We start from the raw sequence: 26,314 nt of genomic DNA on the forward strand, positions 1-26,314 counted from the left end.
GTAACACTAAATGCTTCTTCATTCGGGCTTTTGCCAACAAGCCAAATGGACTTAAGAGTGTAGGGCAGTTCAAAGACAGAAGCAAATGATGAGCCCTTTATGATTTAACACAAATCTGAGAGTCTGTAAACTAATTAAATTTGACCACAGAAATTCTCCTAAAATATAAATGAATTCCCACCTTCACTGCGGTTGACTTTGGCCTATCTGGTTAGCATAGATGTGGTTTCTCAGTTGTTAGAGAGGTAAGCCTTTCCCTGCAACTAGTTGTTGTGTCCGGACTGGGTTGGGCCTGTGCATCTGGTGCTGGCCCTCACATTGACAACGCTGCTATTCCCTGACTACTATCTCTGCTCCTCTCTGCTAGGATCTGAGCTCATGCCCAAAGCCCTTTCCACCAGGATAGTAGGGGGCATCTGGTGGTTTTTTACCTTAATCATCATCTCCTCCTACACTGCCAACCTAGCCGCCTTCCTTACTGTGGAGAGAATGGAATCTCCAATTGACTCGGCTGATGACCTGGCCAAACAGACCAAGATTGAGTATGGAGTAGTGGAGGATGGCGCTACAATGACCTTCTTTAAGGTGAGTTGAAACTGTCGATTGAAGCACATGTAACATCAACTCCTACAGAGAACTTTTAAAAAGGCTCAGTAAGGACCTTTGGCCATTGTGTTTCATGTCTTATGGACACTTTTGTCTCATTTCTTTTAACTTAAATCAGTATTTTATTGGAATTTATCTGTTTATAAGATACCAAGGTGTATAATTAGAATGACGATGTACAGTCAGCCGGTCACTGTTGCCGAATTGACCACATTAGGATGATACATAACCGGATCACCCTTTCAGCTAACTGTACAATATTCTTTCCTAATTTGATTTGATTTAATTACATATTTAATTGATTACAGCTTTACTGAGTCACCAGGAAGGTCAAGGAGAGGGTTTTATTTTAAAATATTGTTCTGTGCAGTAAGAACATGTGGTGAAGAGACATTAAAAATGTGCGTGCCTTGGCGTATTACATTCTCATGCATTGTGTGTGTTTAAATCTGGATTGAGATATTCCTGACATTTTCTGTTTTCTCTATGGAAACACCTGAAAGTTTGCAAACAGATACAGAAGAAGTAGGTTTTAGTAGTATTGATGTCCTATCAGACGTCTTATCAGATTTTGACATCTAAGCTTTAAAAGGGGTTTGAATGTTTGAAATGTGTGAGAATAGGGTTGAGGTTGAAAGCATTTTATTACTGCACACTGTTTAGTGCCTGTATGTTGGATATCTACTGTAAAATCCTTAATTCAGTCCCAGAGGGCTGTGAACATGCCCCTTATTCAGTCAATATTTTGGCTCTGAGATCACAGCATGGAGATTGTCCCCTCAGTCTGTTTTTGATTGTCCAGCATTTGTTACCAGTTCAGTGAAATCCTCTGCTACCTCTGTGCCAAAAGAGAAGTAAGCTCTTACAAAGGACATTTGTCTTTCCTATCCGCATCTGCTAAATATCCATGTACATTTTCAGAGGTATATTGAGCATATAATGATGTTCTGTAACTCACTGAATTCTACTACAATAGAAATTTAAATGTCATCCTAATCTATATCGGTTCTGCATTGTCTATTTTACACTTTAGTCAGCAGAAGTCAAAATTCACTGCCTTATTGTGAACAATTCACCTGTCACAACCACACCTGCTACACTCCCAGGATCGAACACTTACACCACACCCACTCGTCCCCAATCACCTGAATTCTAAACACCTGTGCATCATCACCAGCACCACATATAAAGCCACCAGTCACCATCACTCATTGTCTGGCCTTGCACCGATCTCCTCACTTACCTGAACGACATTAATCTACCTACCTGATCTGCCTTCTCCTCTTCATCCTCATCGGAACTTCTACTACCATCGTCTTCGTCTGAGTCACCGTCTGCACCACCACTCACCTGAAGGAAAGTTGTGTTGTTTCTGTGTCCTCCACGTGTCAAGATTCACCTGTGTCTGAAACCTCTGATTCACATTAAATACTGTTTCACTGAATCCTCTGTGTCCTCGTCTGTGTCTGACAGAAGACCAGACCAGATGCAGAGCTCTCCAGATACAGGCGAGGACCGCACCGCGGATCCCTTCACCGAACTGGTTAACGCTGTACGGTCCTCACTACTACAACAAACTCAACTTTCTGCTTCGACTATCACCGCTACACCGCCGGTCACTTCTTCAGTTGCCCCTGCGAGTCCCATGGCCAAACCTGCGACATACAGCGGCACGGCGGAGGATTGCAGCGGGTTCCTACTACAGTGTTCCCTCTACCTGGAATCCAACGCTCATTTATTCACCACTGAACGCAGTCGAGTCGCATTCATCATCAACCTGCTCTCAGGTAAAGCTCTTCAATGGGCTCAATCTCTCTGGGACTCTAACTCCTCAGCTATCGGATCGGTAACAAATTTCGGTTCTCAGTTAAAATCCGTCTTTGGTCAACAAACTTCGGCCTTATCTGTCCATGATCAACTGTTTACAATTCGCCAACAGAGAGATGAATCCATGAGTGATTATGCCGTACGCTTCCGTACACTCGCTTACATAAGCGGCTGGAATGAAACCGCCTTAATTACGGCATATCGCCACGGTTTGTGTGACAGAGTACAAGAGTTGATTGTGTTATATGAAGACTCACTGGGACTTGAGTGTCTAATCCAAAAATCCATTAGAGTTGCCCAGAGACTCACTGCCTGTCATCCGCTCACTCCCGCTGTACTTCCTCCGCCCGCTATACCATCTGTCGCTCCTCCAGCACCAGAACCCATGCAAGTGGATTCTAACCATCTATCCACATCATCGGAGGATTAACACCGGCCTGTGCCTCTACTGTGGGGGAGATGGACACCTCTTACCATCCTGTCCAGTACGACCTCCACGCCCAGCGGTGAGTACCATCCATATTCCACCTCTAACTGCTCCTTTGACTAAAACCTGGGTTACTCTAAGACATCTCCATTTTTCCGTTTCAGTACAAGCCCTCATCGACTCCGGTTCGGCGGGGAACTTCATCAACCCGCAAACATTAACTCGTCTAAGTGCCAAGCGTCATCGAAGCCCCGTCGAACTCAAAATAACAACAATACAGGGAAAACCGCTGGTCAAGGGTCGTGTCCACTATTTCTCCCCCACAATCATCCTCCGCGTGGGACTCCTGCACGAGGAAAACATTACGTTTATGGTGCTGGAGGAATCCACCGCAGACATCATCCTGGGACGCCCCTGGCTAAATCAACACCAACCTCACATCCATTGGCCCACTGGTGAGATCCTGAAATGGGGACAATCCTGTCATCCTACCTGTATCACTCCCCCAACTAAAGTTCCCAAGGTCATTCCTCCCGGGAAGAAGTCATCCCTACCGGTCCAGTCCACATCAGTGGAAAGCCCCGACTCTGAGGCTGATCATGTCATCCCTCCGGAATATCGAGCGTTCCAGGATGTGTTCAGTAAGCGGTTGGCAACGAAACTTCCACCTCATAGGCCATGGGACTGCGCCATCGACCTCCTGCCTGGAGCAACCCTTCCTAAAGGACGAGTCTATCCACTGTCCATCCCGGAGCAGAAGGCCATGGAGGAGTACATACAGGAAGCACTCGCTCAGGAGTTCATCCGACCATCTACTTCCCCTGCCGCTTCCAGCTTTTTCTTCGTGGCCAAGAAGGACGGAGGCTTGAGGCCGTGTATCGACTATCGCCACCTCAACTCTCAAACCATCAAATTCAGCTATCCTCTTCCCCTGGTCCCAGCAGCATTAGAACAACTACGCGGAGCCAAGATCTTCACAAAACTGGACTTGAGGAGCGCCTACAACTTAATCCGCATCCGGAAGGGGGACGAGTGGAAGACTGCTTTCATTACCCCTTCCGGACACTACGAATACCGGGTCATGCCGTATGGGTTATCCAACAGTCCATCCGTCTTCCAAAATTACATGAATGAAGTCTTCAGAGAATACCTTAACCAGTTCGTAATTGTCTACATCGACGACATCCTCATCTACTCCACTTCCAAGGAGGAACACATCCAACATGTCACGCTCGTACTCCGAAAACTCCGGGAACACCACCTCTACCTCAAATTGGAAAAATGTGAGTTCCACACGCCCTCAGTCCAGTTCCTGGGATACATCATCGACCCACAAGGCGTGAAGATGGACCAGGGGAAGGTGGACGGCATTACACACTGGCCTCAACCTGGTTCCATTAAAGACCTCCAACGCTTCCTGGGGTTTGCCAACTTCTATAGAAGATTCATCCAAGATTACAGTTTACTCAGCTCCCCTCTAACTTCTCTCCTCCGGAACCGGCCCAAGTCTCTGTCCTGGAACCCCGAAGCCACAGAAGCCTTCCACCGACTCAAGCGGGCCTTCAAGACTGCTCCGATCCTGGTCCACCCTGACCCTAAGCAACAGTTCATTGTGGAAGTGGACGCCTCATCAACCGGAGTCGGAGCAGTCCTATCCCAGCGGCAGGGGGATCCTCCAAGACTCCATCCATGCACCTTCTTCTCGAAGAAGCTATCCCCGGCGGAGCAAAATTATGACATCGGTAACCGTGAACTACTGGCCATCAAGCTGGCTCTGGAAGAATGGCGTCATTGGCTGGAGGGAGCCCAGTTCCCTTTCGAGGTAGTAACAGACCACCGGAACCTGAAATACCTCCTTGAAGCTAAAAGACTGAATCATCGCCAAGCCAGATGGGCCCTGTTCTTCATGAGATTCAACTTCAAGGTCACTTACCGTCCTGGCTCTCAGAACAATAGAGCCGATGCCCTCTCCCGTCTTCATCAAGCAGATCCTGAACCCGAATCTCTGGAACCAATCCTCCCTCCAGCCATGATTGTAAGTCCCATCCAATGGAACATTGATCATCTGATTGAACAAGAAAACCTTCAACACCCAGCTCTGCCGGGAGGTCCAGGAGGGAAACTCTTCATCCCCCCTCAACATCGGATTACCCTCCTGGACTTAGCTCATACCTCTCCGGGATCTGGACATCCAGGCAGGAGGCGGACCCTCTCGCTCCTTCAACAATGTTACTGGTGGCCATCGATGGCTCTGGATACCGTCCGCTACCTCAAGGGATGCTCCGTCTGCGCCATAGCAGACACCCCTAGAAGACTCCCGGAGGGTAAACTGGTGCCTCTGCCCATTCCTGAACGTCCCTGGACCCATATAGGTATAGATTTCATGACTGACCTCCCTCTTTCTCAAGACTACACCTGTGTGCTGGTAGTGGTTGACAGGTTCTCAAAGTCATGTAAACTCATCCCTCTCAAAGGGCTTCCCACTGCATTTGAAGCGGCAGAGGCACTGTTCCACAATGTATTCCGCCACTTTGGCATTCCTGAGGACATCGTCTCCGACCGGGGTCCCCAGTTCATCTCCAGAGTCTGGTCCGCTTTCTTCCGTCTTCTAGGTGTGTCCGTCAGCCTCTCTTCCGGATACCACCCACAGACCAATGGCCAGACGGAGCGTAAGATACAGGAGCTTAGGAGGTTCCTGAGGATATACTGCCACCGTAACCAGGACTGTTGGAGCCAGTACCTACCCTGGGCCGAATACGCTCAGAACTCCATCCAGCAATCCACCACCGGGCTCACCCCCTTCCAATGTGTCCTCGGATACCAGCCTCCGCTCTTCCCATGGTCAAGTGAGCCCTCGTAGGGTCCCAGCGGTAGATCACTGGTTCCGACAGAGCGAGAGGGTCTGGGACTCGGCTCACGTGCATCTCCAGCGGGCAGTGCGGAGGCATAAGGAGCAAGCGGACGCTCGTCGAAGACCTACACCGCAATACCAACCTGGACAGCGAGTCTGGCTCTCGACGAGGGATATTTTCGCCTCCGGCTGCCCTGCTGTAAGCTGAGTCCCCGATACATCGGACCATTCACCATTGAACGGCAACTGAATGAAGTGACCTATCGACTCCAGCTACCTGCACAGTACCACATCTCACCCTCATTCCATGTCTCACTCCTCAAACCCTTCACTGAACCCTTGTCTCCTCCATCCACAGAGCCTGGTGATGATGCCGTGCCTCCTCCTCCAGCCATCGAAGAAGACAACGACATCTTCCGGGTTAGAGCTATCCTCGACTCTCGACGACGGGGTCCACAATTGGAGTACCTGGTAGACTGGGAGAATTACGGCCCGGAGGAGCGTTGCTGGGTTAATTGCAAACAACATCCTGGACCCTAGCCTTCTCACTGACTTCCACCGAGACCATCCAGACTGCCCCGCTCCCCGTGGCCGAGGTAGACCCCGTCGTCGTACAAGATCCCAGCCGTCAGGAGCCGCCCGTGGAGGAGGGGGTACTGTCACAACCACACCTGCTACACTCCCAGGATCGGACACTTACGCCACACCCACTCGTCCCCAATCACCTGAATTCTAAACACCTGTGCATCATCACCAGCACCACATATAAAGCCACCAGTCACCATCACTCAGTGTCTGGTCTTGCAGCGATCTCCTCACTTACCTGAACGACATTAATCTACCTACCTGATCTGCCTTCCCCTCTTCATCCTCATCGGAACTTCTACTACCATCGTCTTCGTCTGAGTCACCGTCTGCACCACCACTCACCTGAAGGAAAGTTGTGTTGTTTCTGTGTCCTCCACGTGTCAAGATTCACCTGTGTCTGAAACCTCTGATTCACATTAAATACTGTTTCACTGAATCCTCTGTGTCCTCGTCTGTGTCTGACATCACCAGTACAGAATATTCTAAAATAATTAAATAAATAAATTGGTTTAGTCATTTATTTATTTTTTAGTCCTACTTAATTTTTTTTTTTTTTCTTATCCAATGATATCCAGTTAAAATATCATGCGTTTATTACACATTATGGAATTTAAAAAGTGTTGCCTTCACTCTGACAAAACACACACACACACACACGTCTGGCTAGCTATCCTTGTGGGGACTCTCCATAGGCGTAATGGTTTTTATACTGTACATACCGTATTTTCTATTGCCCTACACCAACCCTACACCTAACCCTAACCCTCACAGGAAACATTCTGCATTTTTAAATTTTCAAGAAACTTCATTCTGTGTAATTTATTAGCTTGTTTACCTGTGGGGACCTCAATCTAGGTCCCCACCGTGACACGAGTCCCCATGAGTCTGTGTGTATTCAGGTTTAAATCCCCACCAGAATAGAAAAACAAGTACACACACACACACAAACACATACAATGTGTAAATATTGAGAGAAAAAGACATCCTATTGTAGATAGCAAGACTAGAGCAGATTAATAGAGAGAGAGAGAGAGAGAGAGAGAGAGCGAGCGAGAGAGAGAACAACAACAACACCAAAAAAACAAAAAAACAAGCCCTTTCAAAGCATCCTGGTCCTGACAAGGCCTGTAATCCATTGCAGTCAGATTCCCTACAGGAACAGCAGATGTTCAGAGAGCTGAACACATATGCTCTTTTAGCAGGTGCTGATGTATTGAGTAATTGAGTGGCAGTGTGAGTGAATGACGGTTTGATAAACTGCTTTTATTGATTCTGTGTAATGTTCTACAGAGAGACAGTCACAGAAAATTAGATTGGTTTATTTTCTGTTATTTAATTACAGAAATTTAGAACAATAACTAACATAACCACATGAAACCCCCTAGTTTTGTGTTTGGGGTTTTCTGTTCCTTACATCTCTACTTTCACAGCTGGCTTCTTCAGCTGCTATTGATTTGCTATTGTTACAAGCCAAATAACTGTTATTTACCGCTATATAATCTAGAATAGTGGGTCTCATTCACTAGTTGTGCATACCCTTAAATTCATGTGTGAAATGTAAGTACAAGCATTTTCAGAAACAAACCATGTTCCATGAATAAAGTACTAAAATATATTCTAAACCTACTAATATTGTAGGAACAACTGAAACCGTGTGTGTGAGTACTGTATGTGCGTGTATAAGGGAGAGAGAGTGAGAGAAATGGAGTGCATTCCACACATAATAAAACATAATTTTGTGGCAAAAACACAGCAATAATTTGTCTTTTTTAAATAATATTGTTTACTGTATTTATTTGTTTGGCTAGTATCATTGTGGGTTTTAGGCTGAAATTAGTTTGAGATTTTAATTTATTTGGTCAATTTGTATCCATGTTTATTAATTTATTATACAGTAGAGCATTTTGAAATGGTGATGTGTAATGACAGACTCAACTCTTGGCTGGATTGAGATGTAATGTCAGTTCAGAGTTCAGAATGGTGATTTCAAGCGCTGCAATCTCTAGGCCTTGAAACTGTTGGAAGTTTTTAGCATCTTAGGGTTTAATTGCTAAAAAAAGAAAAAGATTTAAATAATATGTGTTGAGGTTTATTGAAATGGCCGCTAGCGAGTGTTTGATGAGGCACTGGGGAGTTGGAGCTGGATGACTGCACTAATGGGAGAGCACAGATTTAATCCTTTGATCACTCTGTTATGCACTATGTTCCCCAATATACTTCGCCTGTCCTGTAAAAATGATTCCTTTTTGGGTAGTCTGTGGGATTTTACTTTGAAACATGCTCTATGAGAGCGCATTATGATGCATAAATGTCTGGCAAACGCACTGCAGGCAGGCTCAATGTGTGTTCTTTCATCTGGCTGTGACAAACCTGAGGGGGCGATAGAGTTTACTTTAAATGTCTGTCATTAAACCAGATTATACAGGAGGTTAGCTATAAACATGTCAACCAGTTAGCTAACTTTAACTAAATTATATAGCACAAGTCTCGTCTACCCTGAAAGAGAAAACTGTCCATTAAGAAAAAAAAAAAAAACTTTGCATGTTGCTACAATACTGAAAATTGTGAAATCAAACGTGTGTTTGTATGCTTCTTTGCAGAGAAAATATTTTGCTAACACTTAACATAAGGTTCAAATAGGTAATGTTGTTGGCTGATGTATCAACTTACATTTAATAACAATGAGCAAAGCATAAGTTACATAATTTCTAAATAAAGCCTATTATAAATCATGTAATGCCTTCTTTAATAATATTTGATACACAAATTTCTATGTTCTGAAAAACCGGTTGTACAAAATGGCTCGGTGTGAAGTATGAAAAAAGTATGAAAATATTTGTATATTTTTAGTAATTTTTCAAGATGAACACTTACTGAACTGAAGCTACTTAGATCTTGTTAAAATACGAGTTTCAGATTTGATACATCATGCTTTTGAGGAATACTTATTAGTTAATATCTCAATCATCATTGCATTGCAATAAATTAATAGTATATATTTTCGTCCCCAAATTTCATTTATTTTTCTTAGTTCTCAGTATCTGTACTGTATTATTGTAAACAAATAATAATAATAATTACAATCATAAATGTACAGCTTTTTCTCTATCAAAAAGACCTGCCATACAATGCTTTAATGTAAATAAAATACACTTTTAACTTTAAAAAATAAAATAAAGAATAGCAGAATTTCAGCCATGAGATATTCTGTCATCTGCTTACTGTAGTACCTGGAGATTATGGCCATTTTGGGTGGCCACCATCTGGAAGCCAAGCATGTCCCGCGCTAAATATACTGCCCTAAGGCTGACACATTAAATGATAGAATATTCTAACCCATGAAATCAGGCGGAGAACACAGCAGACGTATTGGCCAGATATAGTCCTCCTCTTCTCTGGAGGTTTGCTTTCTTTGTCCTTCTCTGCTCTGAGGCATCTTATTATCTGTCACATCTAGTATGCCACATTCTATGCTTCAGAAGATATTATGATCAAAAAGAGGAGCAGGCTCTCTGGGAAAGCAGCCCGACCTCTCTCTCGCTCTCTCTTCTTCTCTCTCTTATCCTTCAGTATCAAAACAATCTGTGGCAACCTTTCACGGAGAGGAGCACACCTTTGCTCACTTTCTAGGCTTCTGTTCCTCAGTTACATCTGTCTCTCCGGTAAGACGGTGAGAAAATGTTCGCTGACCATCTCAGCTGCTATCATTGTCTTTTTAATTTGTAGAGAACGTTTTTTGGAATGTGCGGCCAGTTCTCGGTTTCAAAACCCTTACTAGCAGATTCTCATATTTCCTTTGCAATCTTGGTCCCATCAATCTTCAGTGATTTTTTTTTCAGTTTTCTGGTCCTGACCTGGAGTGTTATATATATATATATATATATATATATATATATATATATAATGGAGCATCTGGTATATAAGTTTAACTCTTAAGTTGTAAAATTTTTGTTATAATTATTATGTCTGTACAAGCGAATCCATGCATTTTTGTAAGATAAATATCCAGCTTTTTTGTGTTAGTACCTTTAAATGCAAATAAGCTGGTGCTCCTGCCTCAGTTCTCAGTTACTAGTGAGAATTGGTTCCTTAAAATAAAGTGTCACAGTATAGGAGGTCTGACTTTCCAGTATTCTGCTCAGAGAATTCCAGATTTTCATCGCACTCTTTTGTTCTTTCTTTCAACATCTGATTAGTCAGATCCAGTTCAGGCATGTGCGGTGGAATTTTTGAAAATCTGCAACATGCTATTTTGCATTAATGCGTTTTATGCCATCCACTAACAATTTCATGAAATATTCTGAAAGAAATTGTGCAAACAATCAATAAATATTTATATCAGTTTGAATGTTGTGGATAGAGTATACAGATAAGGCACATTTGATATTTTAAAAAGATGCATTTATGTGTTATTCACATTTAGTCTAACAATAGAGACCCAGGAGACTTTCTGCAATTACGAACCAACACAAACATGCATGCATAATCACACGCCCTTCCCTGTGGATGCTCCTTTCCTTGTGCACATAAAATCTCTCTGTTTCTTTCTCATGGCACAACCAACGCGTCTGCCTTTTTTGTAGTTTGAACAGTTAGCAGCTTTTTAAAAAATATCTTCACATCTAGGTCTGTGTGAGATGTATCCAGTTAAACTGTTGTACGGCTTCACAAGGACTGTCCCCTTCCTGCGTGTGTCATTATAATGAGAATGTGAATTAAAATGGACAGCCACATGCCTGCTGTAGTTTCCAGCATCATTATCCGTGGCTGAGCCAGGGTAAGGCCAGGAGATGTTTGTTTTGGACTGATCTCCTTCATTGCACACAGGCCTCTCGGTGGAATATCTCACATGGAGAAAAGACGAGCATTGTGTGCTGGAGAGCTCATATATTTAGTGAGGATATTTAAGACAAAGTCTTATCTTTACTGGATTTATGGCTCAATCCATTCAGTTTATGCCACAAAAATATTTACTATATAACCGTTAGTATTAGTGAAATTGCTATTTAAAATGTACTACTATTTAACAACGCAATTAACATGTTAGCTAACAAAACTGTGATTATTTGTGAGAAAATTAAATTAAAATAATAATAATAATAAAAATAAATCAAAAATAAAAATAAATAAAGTGACATGAAATTCAGCCAAGTATGGTGACCCATACTCAGAATTTGTGCTCTGCATTTAACCCATCCAAAGTGCACACACACATCAGTGAACACACACACACACACTGTGAACACACACCTGGACCAGTGGGCAGACATTTATGGTGTCCGGGGAGCAGTTGGGGGTTCGGTGCCTTGCTCAAGGGAACTATAGTCGTGTTATTGCCGTCCCGGGACTCGAACCCACAACCTTAGGGTTAGGAGTCAAACTCTCTAACCACTAGGCCACGACTTTCCCAAACTTGTTATGACATGTGATAATAACACATACACAATAACACATCAATAAATATATAATAACTGCAATTTAATTAAACGTTGTGTTTAAAACATTGTTGTGTTTAACACATTTATTTAATTTGACTTTCTTGTTTGATTTTCAAATACTGCTCGTCACATTACTCAAATTGATTGTGTATAAAATATATGTTCAAGTCAGAACATCAATAAAAAAAATACTTTAATGTTATAAATACATAATAAGACATCATTTAATATGAAATTAATGTAAATACATTTAAATATATTGTCTATTTTATGCCACTACTCCAACATCTGAAAACCTGAGAACTAGACTGCATTTCAGTTGAAACACAAAACCCTGAAGCTTCCAACTATTCTGTTTTAATATGACACCATTATGTGGTAGTATTTCACCATCACATATGATAAGTGGAGTTTAAATGCAGTTTAAATGTGTTTTATAAAACATTAAAGTTTAATAAAGAATAATGGGCCATTCTCTGTAATGTTGGCTCGTATACTGCTTAACATTCAGCTCTGGATACTCGAGACCTGCATTCTTAAGCAGAGTTGTGGACACATTTAGACATCAATTAAGATCCTTATCCGTCCATTTAGAGTGCTTCATTTTAATATGTATGTGATGGTTTAAAGTTGTTCCATGGCAGATTAAACATGAAGTAAAGGCATACTTTTTAATTGTCTGGGAATTTGAACAGCCAATAATTTTTAAGCACTCCTCCACTGTCTCAGCCAAAAGAGTGATGACGTATATTTGTAGGTCAGCCCAGAAGTTTGCATCAGCCTGACTCAACCAATGAGAGTATTTGGGAAGTGCCTAAGACTGCAGCAGCGCTCAAATGAATGACCCCAATCAAATGATTTAGGCTTAGCATCAACATTCACAAACCATGTTATTTTTAACAGAAAATAATGCAACAAGCTCATAATCACGGTTTAAGTGGGAAATAGGATGTGTCCGATAGCACGTGAAGACAGCAGAGAAGCACTCTCGCTTAGCACAGTGGAGTGCATCGTTTTGTTAACTTGTGGTTTTATTATTTTGAGTCGTTTGGGACTCTGTAACACACGGTCCTCTCACACTATATTGCTTTACAGATCTGTATCTCTTGCAGCTCAGAAATGTTCAAACAACCATGCAGCACACTCGGTGTGGTTAGTGCTCACACTCACTGATCTATAAATAACTGAACCGCGCTCTGGTCCACCTCTTCCAACTGAGCCAGGGACTGCTAAACGGAGCGATCACACTAGTCAAACGAGCGAGGCTTTGGGGGTCAAACACGATCGGCATGGTTAAGATTTCCTACTGTGAACACAACCTTATTCTCCCACATTCCACACACATGAGTCTCCACCTGCCTGCACCAGAACTCGACTCACCCATCAGGAGTTGTCCCGTGACGTACTTTGCTGTGGTAGGTCCCGCAATAGTGCAGGTCTCTAAGGGGCCTGTTATAATGTTATGATAGAGGCTCTGGACTCTTGAGTGATTTTATAGATTTTTTCCTCATCTTTAATGAACTAGAATATTTTCTATAAAAAACATTAATGCCCTGGCAGTGGCAAATAGCTTGTATTTTATTTAATTTGAATATGTTAATGTTATAAGTTTTAGAAGATTTACAAGATTTAAGTGACGTGACACTCAGCCAAGTATGGTGATCCATACTCAGAATTCATGCTCTGCATTTAACCCATCCAAAGTGCACACATACCCGGGGGTTTTGAGTCAAACTCTCTAACCACTAGGCCTCGAGTCCCCAAATAAATTTATGAGTATTATGGCAATATGGTAACTGTTACTGTGTAAAATGAAACCCATAAAGTGTTTAAAGTGTTTGCAAACCAAATGTTATTGCAGTTTTGTTCATATAGCAGTACTTTTTTAAATGAAAAAAGTTCACACACTACTTTTGAATGCATTATTGAATTTTGTGCATAATGGAAGAATGGAAGAGAAAATGTCCACACAGGAGTCAACAACAAGCTCATATACTTTCACACATCCAATACAGTATTGATGTTGTGTGTTCTGTGTATGTTTCTCAGTGAAAACTGATGGATGTTCCTTTTCATTCAAAACACTGGTTAAATATTTTTTAATCTTGAACAAGTCCTTTTTTATATGAAAAATAACATAAAAAGCAAATAAAAAAATATGCATCACTCCCACAATTACATCTATTTGTCAGAACAAATCCATTTCTCTACCATTTGTCCCAGAGTCGGAACAGACAAAAGTTTTTTTTTGTCATTTGTAACAATAACAGCAACAGCGGAGAATGCTTTGGGTCTGATTGTTGTGTGCTGTAAATTAATCAAAGCATCAGAACAGATCGAGAGCCAAGATCAGATTTAAGTAGTGCAATTTGTGAACACTTCAGCATGATCAAAGTATTCGACAAATCACAGCTAATCAATCCACACAATCTCAAATCAACCAAAATACACAGATAGCATCACAGCGTGTTAGGAAGAATGCCGTGAGAATGAGAGATAAATGCTAGAGACCTTGGAGTTTGTTCAGTATCAGGAAGCACAACCATCTTAGTACTAAAAACATCCTACTAAAAATATGGGTGCCTTGCATTGTAAAAAAAAAATTGTTTTATGGCATATGATCCAATGGCAAGCTCTGTTCCAAAACCTATTGGACTGCCTTCACAAAAAAAAATGTATATACAAATTAAGTAGTACAATACACCAATGAAAAGGAATATTTATTTGGCTGTTTATTACTTGAGATTTTCCTTTCCTGCTCTTTTTTCAGTCTATCTATCTTGGCCCCTATGGTTTTGCCTCATCAGCAATCGGCTGATTTGTCAAGGGTAACTCCAGAAGATTCTGATGCACTTGGCACTTGGCAAATCACCCAGTTGATCTAAAATATCGACCAGCCACAAAAAGTCATTACACACAATAATAGCAGGCAGGACCTTGAGTATGTGACTTAATTAGGTTTCAAATGCCACCAAATGTGTTCTTAGAGGCACAAAAAGACCCTAGTTTAAAATGGTTGAAGATTCTTTGCAATTGGCAACCATTTCTCTTGGTATTAACCTTAATATCTAAGTTGATTGCGGGTTTATTTGTAGTTCTACTGGAATAAGATGGCATTAATTTACATGCTGTTGGTACACATTTCAGTTTTGGAGATTAGTCAGGATTAGTCATAAACAGATTTGTGTGCTTCTGCCACAATTTGTGCCCTAGTAATCATGTAAAAGGGGAAAATAGCTGTTTGACACTTCTTCAAATGATTATTTTGAAAATACCTGCATATACTTTGTGTTCCCAGCAGGAGAGCAGAATGAGCAAGAAAAGCTGGTCTGTGGGTGGTTGATAATTCTATGTGATCTCATTTGTATTTGTAGGCATGCAACTTTAGAGACAATAATTTGAGGTTCATAATAATGAACAACACTATTATAAATAAATTTAATAATAGTGAATTCGAAGATATCATAGGTTGTTTTTTATATATATATTTATAATACATGATGTTACTTAAATGTTACTACAATACGTGACGTTACTTTAAGTATTTTTACTTTTTTTGTGATTTCTAAATACTGGTCAAAATCAATATCAGTACAAAAACACAAATTTGTAAATACGTGAAACACAATGCATATGAATTTATATGTTCCATACTTATTCAGCATTGATGATTCAAAAAATGCGCAAGCGACTTTACTTTTATTAGCTTGTCTTGATTCCATTTAAAAATAAGAGTGTCATTAAGGTATTTCTTTAAAAAGACTTTAGTGCTTGTCAATATTTTGCTGTGCTGTTGTGTATTGCAGCATTTTATTCTTATTTTAGGTTTATTATTATATTGTTTTTGTTTCGAGCTCAGATATTGTCTATTCCATTACTGAAATGTGTGAATTTAATGCCATAATGGAAGGAAAGCATATTATGTGTCAAAAAGCAGAAGTCTGATAATTAATTTGACTTCTTGTCGCAGAAAACGAAGATCTCCACGTATGATAAGATGTGGGAGTTCATGAGCAGTCGCAGACATTCAGTCATGGTGAAGAGCATCGAGGAAGGAATTGAACGTGTACTCACCTCAGATTATGCTTTCCTTATGGAGTCCACCACCATCGAATTTGTCACTCAGCGAAACTGCAACCTCACGCAGATCGGAGGCCTCATAGACTCCAAAGCCTACGGTGTTGGCACCCCAATGGGTAAGGCATATTTGAATAATTAATAAAATGGTAACAATAATTTTGTGGATTATTTAAAGTAAAAAAAAAAAAAGTATATTCCTGAATCAACCTAACAAACATGATAATTTATGGGTTAAATCAGGTAGAAATATCTTGCAGGTTTACCCATTTTTGCTGTCAATTATATAACTGGTCAATTTCATGTCCCTCTTTTATTATTCGGCACATAGCTATTTAATTAGTGGAATTCTTAAATTTACAGGATTTTACTCTCTCTCTCTCTCTCTCTCTCTCTCTCTCTCTCTCTCTCTCTCTCTCTCTCTCTCTCTCTCTATATATATATATATATATATATATATATATATATATATATATATATATACTGTATTTGTTTTAGTTTTTTTCTGAAAATTTGCTTTTGAAATATGTTCGATATCTGGATGGTACCTAAAAACCAGGTTTGATTTTATAGGTTCAAAACAGTGATCGCTAATTCAACAGTGTTTTTTTTTTTATTGTCAATCAATATTTGAAGGAAAGGCTGATGCAAATAATAACTTCACTGCCCTAATAAATAGTAAGTCATCAATTTGCCAAACGCTAAGCAAATCTGCATATTCAAATGAAAACGATTTCTATTGTGCCAATATTCATACTGTAGTCTCAGGAGCATTATCTAAAAAAAAAAAAAATATATATATATATATATATATATATATATATATATATATATATATATATATATATATATATATATATATATATATATTTGTCGTACACCTCAATGAAAACATGTATCATTTGAACAGACTGATTGAAATGAGAAGCACAGCCATTTATCAACACATCGCAGAAGTGTATGCAGCGTTGACTCAAATCTTAATTTCATTTTGATTAATGGCTGTCTGGCTCTGTCAGTGAAGGTGAAGCATCTCTGAACGCAGCTTAGCAGCTAAGTGAATGTGCAGAAATTCGGACCCCGAGACAAACGTGCATGAAATAGATGAATGGATGAGATAAATAAATGCAAGGAGAAACTTTAAGGTGTGCCCCCCATGCATAAGATTATCAGTCTCAGTGGCAGATTATCTTAATTGTTTTAAACATGCGGCTGCGGGTTGTGTCAGCTGCAGAAATGTAGAAGAAGATGCAGAAAAATAAAATTACTGTCCTCAGTTGAGAGACAGAGAGTATTTTCAGTTGCAGTGTTAGGCTTTTTACTATATATATATATTTTTGTTACACTCCACACAAAATCTGTAATGGAGCCCTTTTTCCACTTCTGACTTCATAAGTGCCCATCTTTCTGAATATTTCTTCAGACAGAAGTGAATGATCTAATCTGATGAGCATTAGCTGCTTCCAGCACTTTAATTATTAGCTTTTATAAAATGCTACACATACTGTAACATATTTTCTCCTCATTGTAGGACCAAAATCCACATTAGATCGAGATCGAAGTCATTACAAATACTTAATGTTAATAGTGAGTTTTGAGTAAAAGCGTATTATGATGATTCCTTCACATGCTGTCGTAAATTTCCTACTTCCCACTTTTGAAGTTATAATTAAGAGTTTTTATATAAATAATAGGACACATGACTCATGGTGGAAAGCCCATTCATGAGTTCATTCTTGCCTATTTCTTGAGGAACTCATATTTAGTCCAAAATGTATATAATTAATATTTGCACTCTAAAAAACGCTGGGTTGTTTTTTCAACCCAACTGCTGGGTTGAGGCCGTTGGATAGGACTTTGGGATGTTTTAACCCAAGTTTGGGTTGAAAATAACTATCTTTTTTAACCCAGCGGGGGTGGGTTGAGGACGCGGACGTGAAGGAGAGCACGCACGTCACGTCAAAATCGTACGTCTCTCCAGTGCGAGCAGCCGCCATTTTCTCAGCGTGATAGAAGCGAGAAGCGAGTGAAAGACTATGGTAAGTAACGTTAAGTATTCAAAATGTAAAGTTATCTTTTATTGTTTACCCGGTTGTATGAAAGGCGGAAGGTTTTATGAAAGGCGGAAACAAAGGAGCTTAACGTTATATGTAACGTTATATAAAAAAAACGGACGCGGTTTTCGCCTCGGACACGGAGGTCTTAACTGCCTCATGTAACGTTACTGAACGGAGGATGTACTTTTAATATAATGTCTGTGAATGTATTTTGTCATATTTACATAAGATTTTACATTATCTGTTCTCTTTGAGGCGTTAACAGACGGTTATGGTCACGGTTACGCTCATGTGAATTTGTCTTTTTTTTTCGCGGTTAAACTGAATGTATGTTTGTCTCCTAAAGGAAACGGCATTGTGTAGTAAAGACTAGCATAATTATTTAGTGGCTGTTGAAGTGGTAACTGTTAAAAGTATGTTTTACATGTAATATTTCAGACTTGTCCAGCTCCTGTCTTCATTGTCCTCGCGCTGAGAGTTAAAGACACAGAAGCTGTTTGTGTGAGGAGTCACAGACCTGTGTGAGGAGGAGGAGGAGGTGTTCTTCTGAAGAGAGGGACAGACGGTTTAAGGAGAGTAAACTTCAGAATAACATCAAGTTATCTTTATTTTTACTAAGACTAAAATAATGTGTGTGTTTTTTTTAGATGTTGAAATCCAGAGACAAGATAACTTCATTCTTTTGAGACTGATGTAAGTTAAATTATTATTACTTTTTTTTTTTTTTTTAGAAAATTAATGTTTCTGTTGTGTCCTGCCTGTTAACTTCACATGTTGATGCAAAAACAGTGTGATTTTATATATGTATGTATCTATATGTTAATATTTTATTGAAACCATTGATGCCCCTCTTTGCAGAACTCAAACTAACTGGAGTTAAGGACACACAAGTCTGCTTGTGTGAGGAGGTGGTTTTCTCAGCTTCTTCTGAAGAGAGGGAAATATCGTTTAAGGCAAGTAAACTTCATAATTTCATGTTATCAGTTGTTGTTTTTTTACTAAGAGTAAAATAATGTTTGTTTTTTGTTTTTGAAGATGTTAAAAGCAAGAGACATGGGAGATCATCATTCCCTTGAGATTTTATGTAAGTTATTTTTAGAAAATACATTTTTTTGTTGTCTCCTGCCAGTTTACTTCACATTTTGATGCAACAACAGTGTGATTACGTGCTCATTTCATTAAGACCATTGATGTCTGTGTTTTTTATTGCAGAACTCAAACCAACTTTGGAGTTGTCTGATTTGGAGAGTCATTATTCTTGGTCTGCGCTCTTAGAGGTAAAGTTCACACAAAAAATCATTTACTTGCCCTCATGTCATTCCAAACCTATAAGACTTTTGTCTGTCTTTACAACATAAATTAATATATTTTTAGTTTTCTCATAATATTTGTTAATCCATTTATAGTTTAGATAATCTGTATTTTCAAGCTTCATAAATATAGAGTTATTGTAGAAGTAAATTCTGATATTTATATATGAATACACCTTAAATTATATGATAGCAAACATGTATGTTCAAAATAAAATATTGGTCTCCCAGACCAGCAATGGAGGACACAAAAAGAGAATATTAAATATATTCATATGTTTTCCAAAAAATGAACAGGGTTTGTATGAGTCTGGAAAAACATGAGGAGAGTAAATTATAAACATTTAAATTATTTGGTGAACTAACGGTTTGAAGAGCAGCCCTCCATGTACATGAATATTGTGAGGTATGTGAATGTCATGTCTGTTTTAATGTTTCAGTAAAGAAGCTTTCTGAAAGCAATATTTATTCAAACAATATCGCATGTCCTCACACTAGTGCTGCCATTATAGCCTCCTGGAGCGCTGTGGTGGACTGAGACATTAAACAACCACACTAAGTGTTGAAACTTTAAAACCGATTATTTACCTATCCTTACAGATGTGAATACACCTCTACCTGAAAATGGATAGTTTAATTAAATGTTTAATTTTTTCAAATGTGTTTCTCTTAGGCCCCTGATGAAGAGCAGGCGGTGACTGGGATGAATGCTGGTCAGAGAGGAGAATCTTCTTTCCCCTAAACAGCAGTGGTTTTAAAGGAGGACGCTGCCCTGGATGATGTAGAAGATGTCACATGCTGTGCTGATGGGGTTTCTTCATGACTACATCAGTTATGCTAAAGAGATCATGAAAATTGACAGTGATGCATGATCTGTATTCATGGACTATGAAACAAACTGTAAGTGTATAATTTGTTAAAAAAAAAAAAGTTAAATGCTTTTTCTGTGTTGTTTAGTAGAAAAGTTTACACTCTGTCATTCATACACCTGCTAACATTCTTTCACACACACACACACACACACACACACACACACGCATCTGTTAAAGGTTATAATATCAAAGTTAATGTTGTGATTTATTTGTGTACTGTCATGCCAGAATAGTTGGAAAAAAAAACTAATTGTAAATTTATTGTATGTGTTTTCGTATATTTTTATACAATATATACAATTGAACAAAGTCCAATTTGATCTTAAGTTATATTCATCAAATGTTCAATGCTTTGTTTATGAACTCTGTAGCTGTTAATGCCATCCTTTTCTGCATTTCTTCTAACATGTTACTTTTTGACTTTTCTCTTGTTTTTAATAAATATTTTCCTTTTGGTAATTATTATTTGTGTGTAAAAGTGATATTTAAAATGAACAACATTTGTAGGTTTAATGCCTAGCTCAATTTGGGTTAATTTTAACGTAGAAATGCATTGTTTCCCCACATGGCTGCACTCTGCGAGTTTATGTTCTGCCAGCAGGAGGCGCTAAGAGCGGGAGAGGTAGGTTTCTCCGGTAACGGCTGCAGAGCGGTACTGAGCTCACAAACGCTGCTTTATCAAGCATATGCGAAATGATATCGAACATTTTCTAAATACAGTAGTTTTCCTTCTGAAATACAGTGATAAAAAAACACCCGCTCTGTTTTTTTAAACCCTGCAATATAGTCATTTTAAACCATAAAAAAGGCAACCCAGCAGGCTGGGTTAAATATGATAACCCAACTGGTTGGGTTAAAACAACCCAGCGCTGGGTTCGTCCCTTTTTGACCCAGCGCTGGGTTGTCAAAATAACCCAAATTGGGTTGTTTTCAACCCAGCAGTTTTTAGAGTGTGATATTATAAGGTTTTGATTAAGTTGTAGCATCCCATAATTGGTAATAATATAAACATTCACTGCATCTAAATATTCTTTCTCTCCTCCACCATGTTTAAAGTTTATGAACCACCCAACAATGGCCCATTTATGTCCAATTTCCAACTAGGAAACTCATATTTACGATTATTCCGATAACTTTTCATTAATCTCATAAATTTTCACATGTAGCTTGATGTTAATGACAGCTAATGTAGCTGTTACCCAAGTGCAATTATTTTCCATGTTTGTATATGTATGTTGTCAATATTCACTCAGGATTCTAGAAAGACTTTTGATAATAGTTGGGATTAAAGTATATCAAGATCAAAGGGATGTTGGTGGACAAGCCTTGTAATGCAAGAGTGCATAATGCCACAATTTGCATTTGACAATAATGTTCTCAAACTTTCCTGACTATTATGAAAATGGATATAGAGGTGAGTGGATTGCTTGATTCAAATCAGTAGGAGTGAGGCAACAAATTTAACACTGAATAGATATTTTATGGATGGTAACTGTAATATTGCTGAAATCTTATTTGTAGTTAGTTACACTAATATTTCCTGGGGACAATATGATTATTACAAGCAATATGTTGCTTCCCCATGTTGCTTCAGCATGTGATCATATCTGATATAAAACAGTGTGATCCATTACATGCTGAATTGCTTTGAAAGGACCAAAATAACCAAGAATGAAAAAGGCAACTTAATGTAAGATCAAAAGCCTTTTGGTCACTGTAACAATGTTCGTCGAAGGAAGACGGCAGGGTCGGCTGTTATTACTGACTGCTTTTTATTTCAAAAATAATAACAAAACAAAAAGGGCACGGGAAACAACAACAGATAACACAAAATCAGTGGTCCAGAAGTGTAGGCAGAGACAGGTGTGCCACAGTCACCTCTGAAGCTTGATTCCTCTACCTCAAGCTTCAAGTCAATCAGCCAGATGAATGTAAACGGTTAGCTTTGTTTCACTCATTCAGTGTACTTTGTTTGTACTGGTGTGTTTTATTTAGCATTATGTGGCTTTGTGTGTCAAATATGTTATCAGTATTGAAGTAGAGATTAACCTTCCTGCAGATTGGACACTTGCCCAGAAGCTTCCCATTACCTAGCATATGTCACTAATTGTGCATGCATTATATTAAAAGATACCTTAAAATATATTTGTGTTCCAGTTGGAATACCATACAAATAAGCTTTTGGTAAAGTTATAAAAAAAAAAAAAAAAAAAAAAAAAATAGTGTATTAATATGTTAAATTTACTGAGAAGGATGACATCATGTCCTAACTAGAAACTAGTAGTTCAAGTAGTTTGGTCATTTACACAAAAAAAAAAAATAATTGTCATCTAATACTAACTGACTCTGTGTTATTTGTTATTATCTTGCATGTGGTACAAAAATAATTCCATACACAAATATATGTATTAAATTTCCATATAAGAGCATATATGGACCCTAATATAAATTTAAATATATCTTTTTAATATAGTTTAATGTATTATTTATTATGTATATCAAAAGGGAGACATGCATTTAAAATCTTTCTCTATCTCTCTATGAGAAATAGGGAAATAAAAAGTTTGTGATGGCACGTGAAGACAGCAGAGAAGCGCTCTCGCTTAGCACAGTGGAGTGCATCATTTTGTTAACTTTCTGTTTTACTATTTTGAGTTGTTTGGGGTGAGAAAACACACACGTCCCTCTCACAATATATTGCTTTACAGACCTATCACTTTTGCCTCTCAGAAATGTTCACACAGTCATGCTGCACATATCAGAAGTTCCACACTCTGCTTACATATCGCACCCGAGCCCAACTGAAACAAGCTCTTGCCTAACTCTTCCAACCGAGCTAGGGCCGTTTAAATGAATCACAGCACAGAGCAATCACACTAGTCAAACGAACCGGGTTTTGGGGGTCAGACACATTCGGGCATGGTTAAGATTGCCTAGAGTGAGCACATCCTTATTCTCCCGCATCCCGCACACATGATTTTCTGACCGCCCACACCCACACTTGACCATCAAGTGTTGCCCAGCGCCGCACTCTGCTGCCTTGCGTGCAGGTCTCTAAGGTGCCTATTATAATGTTCGAGGCTCCGGATGCTGAGCATAACTTGTTATTCTATAACAAACTAAAGCATATTTTATATGAAAATGTTATTGCCCTGGCAGTGGCAAATAGCTTTGGTTTTATATTTAATTTGATTACATTAATGTAATAATAATAATTTTTGTTAAAAAGATTTGCTTAAAGTGTTTGCAAACCAAACGTTATTGCACTTTTATTCATATAGCAGTACTTTTAAATGAAAAAGTGCACAATGCACTACTTTTGAATCCGTTATTGATTTTTTTTTTCATAACAAAGTGATTAATCGTGAATAGTCACAGAAAATCCTGCAATTAATCACAATAAAAAAATGTAATTGTTGCATATTTGACATTTTCATAAGGAATCTTCAATGTTCTGGCTTCTTGGCAATCTTTCACACAGCAAAACCAAGCCTAGAAATGGGAAAAAGGATTATATCAATAATTATGCTCTGATAATATTCCCCTTTGTCATAAATTTCACTTTTGGTGTTGGTACAAAGCTGTCACTGGAACGACACCCTAAGATAGAAAACCTCAAATGTACATTTTTGTACCTCATTTACCTTTACAAATCTGTATATACTGTAGTAGTACCTAATTTGTACATATTAGTACCTTTAGAAGGGTACCGCGCCAGTGACAGCTTTTTTTCTGAGAGTTGTGTCACATAGAAATAGCAATCTGGAAATACTTGTCAAACAATGGTCAGTAAAGTTCCATGGACAACTAAAAAGTCCTCTGCATTATGACTGATGAAAACTACATATACAGTTATCAAGTCATTGGACAAAGAGGAAGTAAATGTTTAAAGAGATCATTACTGAGCCTGTATTGCAGGGAATGTCAATACTCAGATGGTGAGAACAGCTACATTTCTTAACAGGGGAGCTGCATATTGATCCTCAGTCCTGATCAGTGATCTAGAGTCACATTCTACCGAATAATTGGACTTTTAAAATCTTGGAATAAAGTTAGGTTCATTTTGCAGCATCTTCTTATCAAGAACTGCTCATTTAGGAAGAGACTGTCTGACTGGCAAGTGAACTGATCAACTGAAGTTAATTTGGTTGGTCAAAGTTCAACCAAAGGGGACCATTCTGTCTTGAGTTACTCACCTTTATGTTGTTTCAAACCCATAAGACTTTTATGTATATTTAAAACACAAATTAATATATTTTAATGAAACCTGAGACATCAACCATATTTGATGTGCTGTATATTGTTGATTAATGTTTATATTTAGCTTAAATCCTTCATCATATGAAGCGATTGTGTGTTTTCAGTAGACTTGGTCAAAATCGATTGATTCGTATGTATTAATTTATGCACATCTTATGAACTTTCTGAACTTTGTTAAAGTAATTGACAATAAGTTATATAACAGGGGTCCTAAACGTATCAAACCATGATACTTTCAGACCAAGTCTGTTTTGGATCCCAGCTTCGTTCAAACGGGTCAAATGTTCCAGCGCATCAAAACAACAGGGCAGTACACATAGCAAGCGCTCAGGGTCATTTATGGTAATGACCTTTCGGCTCTGTATCCTTTAATAGTTTGATCTAAAGCCAAACATACTTCTTTCAAGGCCTTTTCATTCTCTCTTGAGTGTTGCTTCTCTCCCCTGATAAAAACTTAAAGTGCTGCAAGAGCTGCAGATGACATGGTTAGCAAAACAGGTGGATACTTTCACTAAAACTAAAACTTTTTACAAAGTTCTACTGCCACCCACATGGAAATGTATAACCTTTCCAAAGAAGTATTGTCTGCACCTCTGCTGGAAAAGAAACATAGAGAGCAGACCTCTTGTAACTTAAATTGAATAGCCCTGTTCTATGGCATGCACTTAGAAAATAGATAAGGTGAAATTTCATTTCATGCCAACTTTAATGTCTCACAACCTTCAGAAGACTTTATTTCTGAATAGACTAGTGCCTCCTGAATCCCAGATGTTTTAAAGAAGCCACCTGCTCTTTTTGTATGAAGTATGCATGAGATGGCCTGATGCATTGCAATGTTATATGTAAGGCTGCTTTAAAAAAAATATAGATTGTGAGAAGTTCTATGCAAATAAATAGGGGTGACCCCGAATAGTCAATGAATCGATGCTTTGATTCGAGGAGCCTGATTCGACCACCAATCAAACAGTTGAATATTCATGTGGTGTTATTGATTATGCCATTTTGAATATATGGGGGAGCTCAAATGTCTGATTTCAAATAGAACTACTGGTTTTATCCCAATAAGTAAGGTTCAAATTAATATTTTAAAGTTTGTGAATAAATCCAACCACCCCTATAGATTTATGTTTCACTTTCCATAATCTGTGAATGACAGAGGAGCATCCTGGCGGCAGGGATTTAAAACTTTACCAAAACTCAAACTTACACAAGCAGAGACTGGATTTTTCTAACAGGTAGGGTACAATTGATTTCAAAACATTTCAGCCGGTGTATATATATTGTGTATATATTATTTAACTGATATAAGATGCATTTGGTGTTTCATAGTACTACGGTGATATCTCTTCAGCGCACAGCGCACAGCGTACAGCGAGCAAACTACTACAACTACAAACTACTATGACTGGGACTGTTATATACATACTATTATAATGAGAAGACCATTACACTAAAATGCTATGAATTTTTGGAGCTGCTGTGTTTCTGCACATAGTTTCATGAAGAACGTGTCCAGAAAGAGTTCACATTCAGAGCCCCGCAGATATGTTCATGGGCATTTGGGCCCTTTTTTCAAATAGCCTTTAAGTCTTAATTTTAACGTAATATTGTATAAATAACAAAGAGTTGAATCCCACTGATTAAAAACTTGCTATCTAATGCGTCACTCTACTGGACATCTTCAGCACGTGCAGCTAAAAACAGAAATGCAGAACATTTACTTGCTAACATTTTAGGCTAACCTTATAATGATAGCTATTGTATATTATAAAAAAAAATGTTTTATTTTTAATTGTTATGGTTTCGCCAATGTTAAGTTAACATAATTTACCCCATTTATATCTGCAAGGTGTTTGTTACACATTTTCCCTGTGTGTTAACATCAGTAATTATGTTAGTCGAATGTCTGACTTGACTATTGTTAATGTATTTTGCCCCACCCCCAAACATATTATTAGACTATCAGTTGAATATTGGCAAGATTCGAAAATTCCGATTTGA

The 26,314-nt window shown here is 38.8% G+C and overlaps 1 protein-coding gene and 2 long non-coding RNA genes across 3 annotated transcripts in view; all 3 read left to right on the forward strand.

Moving 5' to 3' along the window:
* Nucleotides 1-26,314, forward strand: part of LOC128030092 (glutamate receptor ionotropic, kainate 2-like) — a 241,745-nt gene that overhangs the window by 191,990 nt on the left and 23,441 nt on the right. The window contains exons 13-14 of the mRNA XM_052617592.1: nt 368-585; nt 15,708-15,933. Coding sequence (XP_052473552.1) covers nt 368-585; nt 15,708-15,933 — 444 coding nt within the window. The remainder of the gene's footprint in view (nt 1-367; nt 586-15,707; nt 15,934-26,314) is intronic.
* On the forward strand, nt 17,608-18,827 carry LOC128030095 (uncharacterized). The gene is made up of 3 exons (XR_008187808.1): nt 17,608-17,853; nt 18,310-18,564; nt 18,730-18,827. It is a non-coding gene; the product is annotated as an uncharacterized LOC128030095 (long non-coding RNA).
* On the forward strand, nt 18,901-20,473 carry LOC128030097 (uncharacterized). Its single transcript, XR_008187811.1, has 3 exons — nt 18,901-18,955; nt 19,084-19,148; nt 19,855-20,473. It is a non-coding gene; the product is annotated as an uncharacterized LOC128030097 (long non-coding RNA).

The sequence above is a fragment of the Carassius gibelio genome, chromosome A16 (assembly GCF_023724105.1).
Source record: "Carassius gibelio isolate Cgi1373 ecotype wild population from Czech Republic chromosome A16, carGib1.2-hapl.c, whole genome shotgun sequence".
Lineage (NCBI taxonomy): Eukaryota > Metazoa > Chordata > Actinopteri > Cypriniformes > Cyprinidae > Carassius > Carassius gibelio.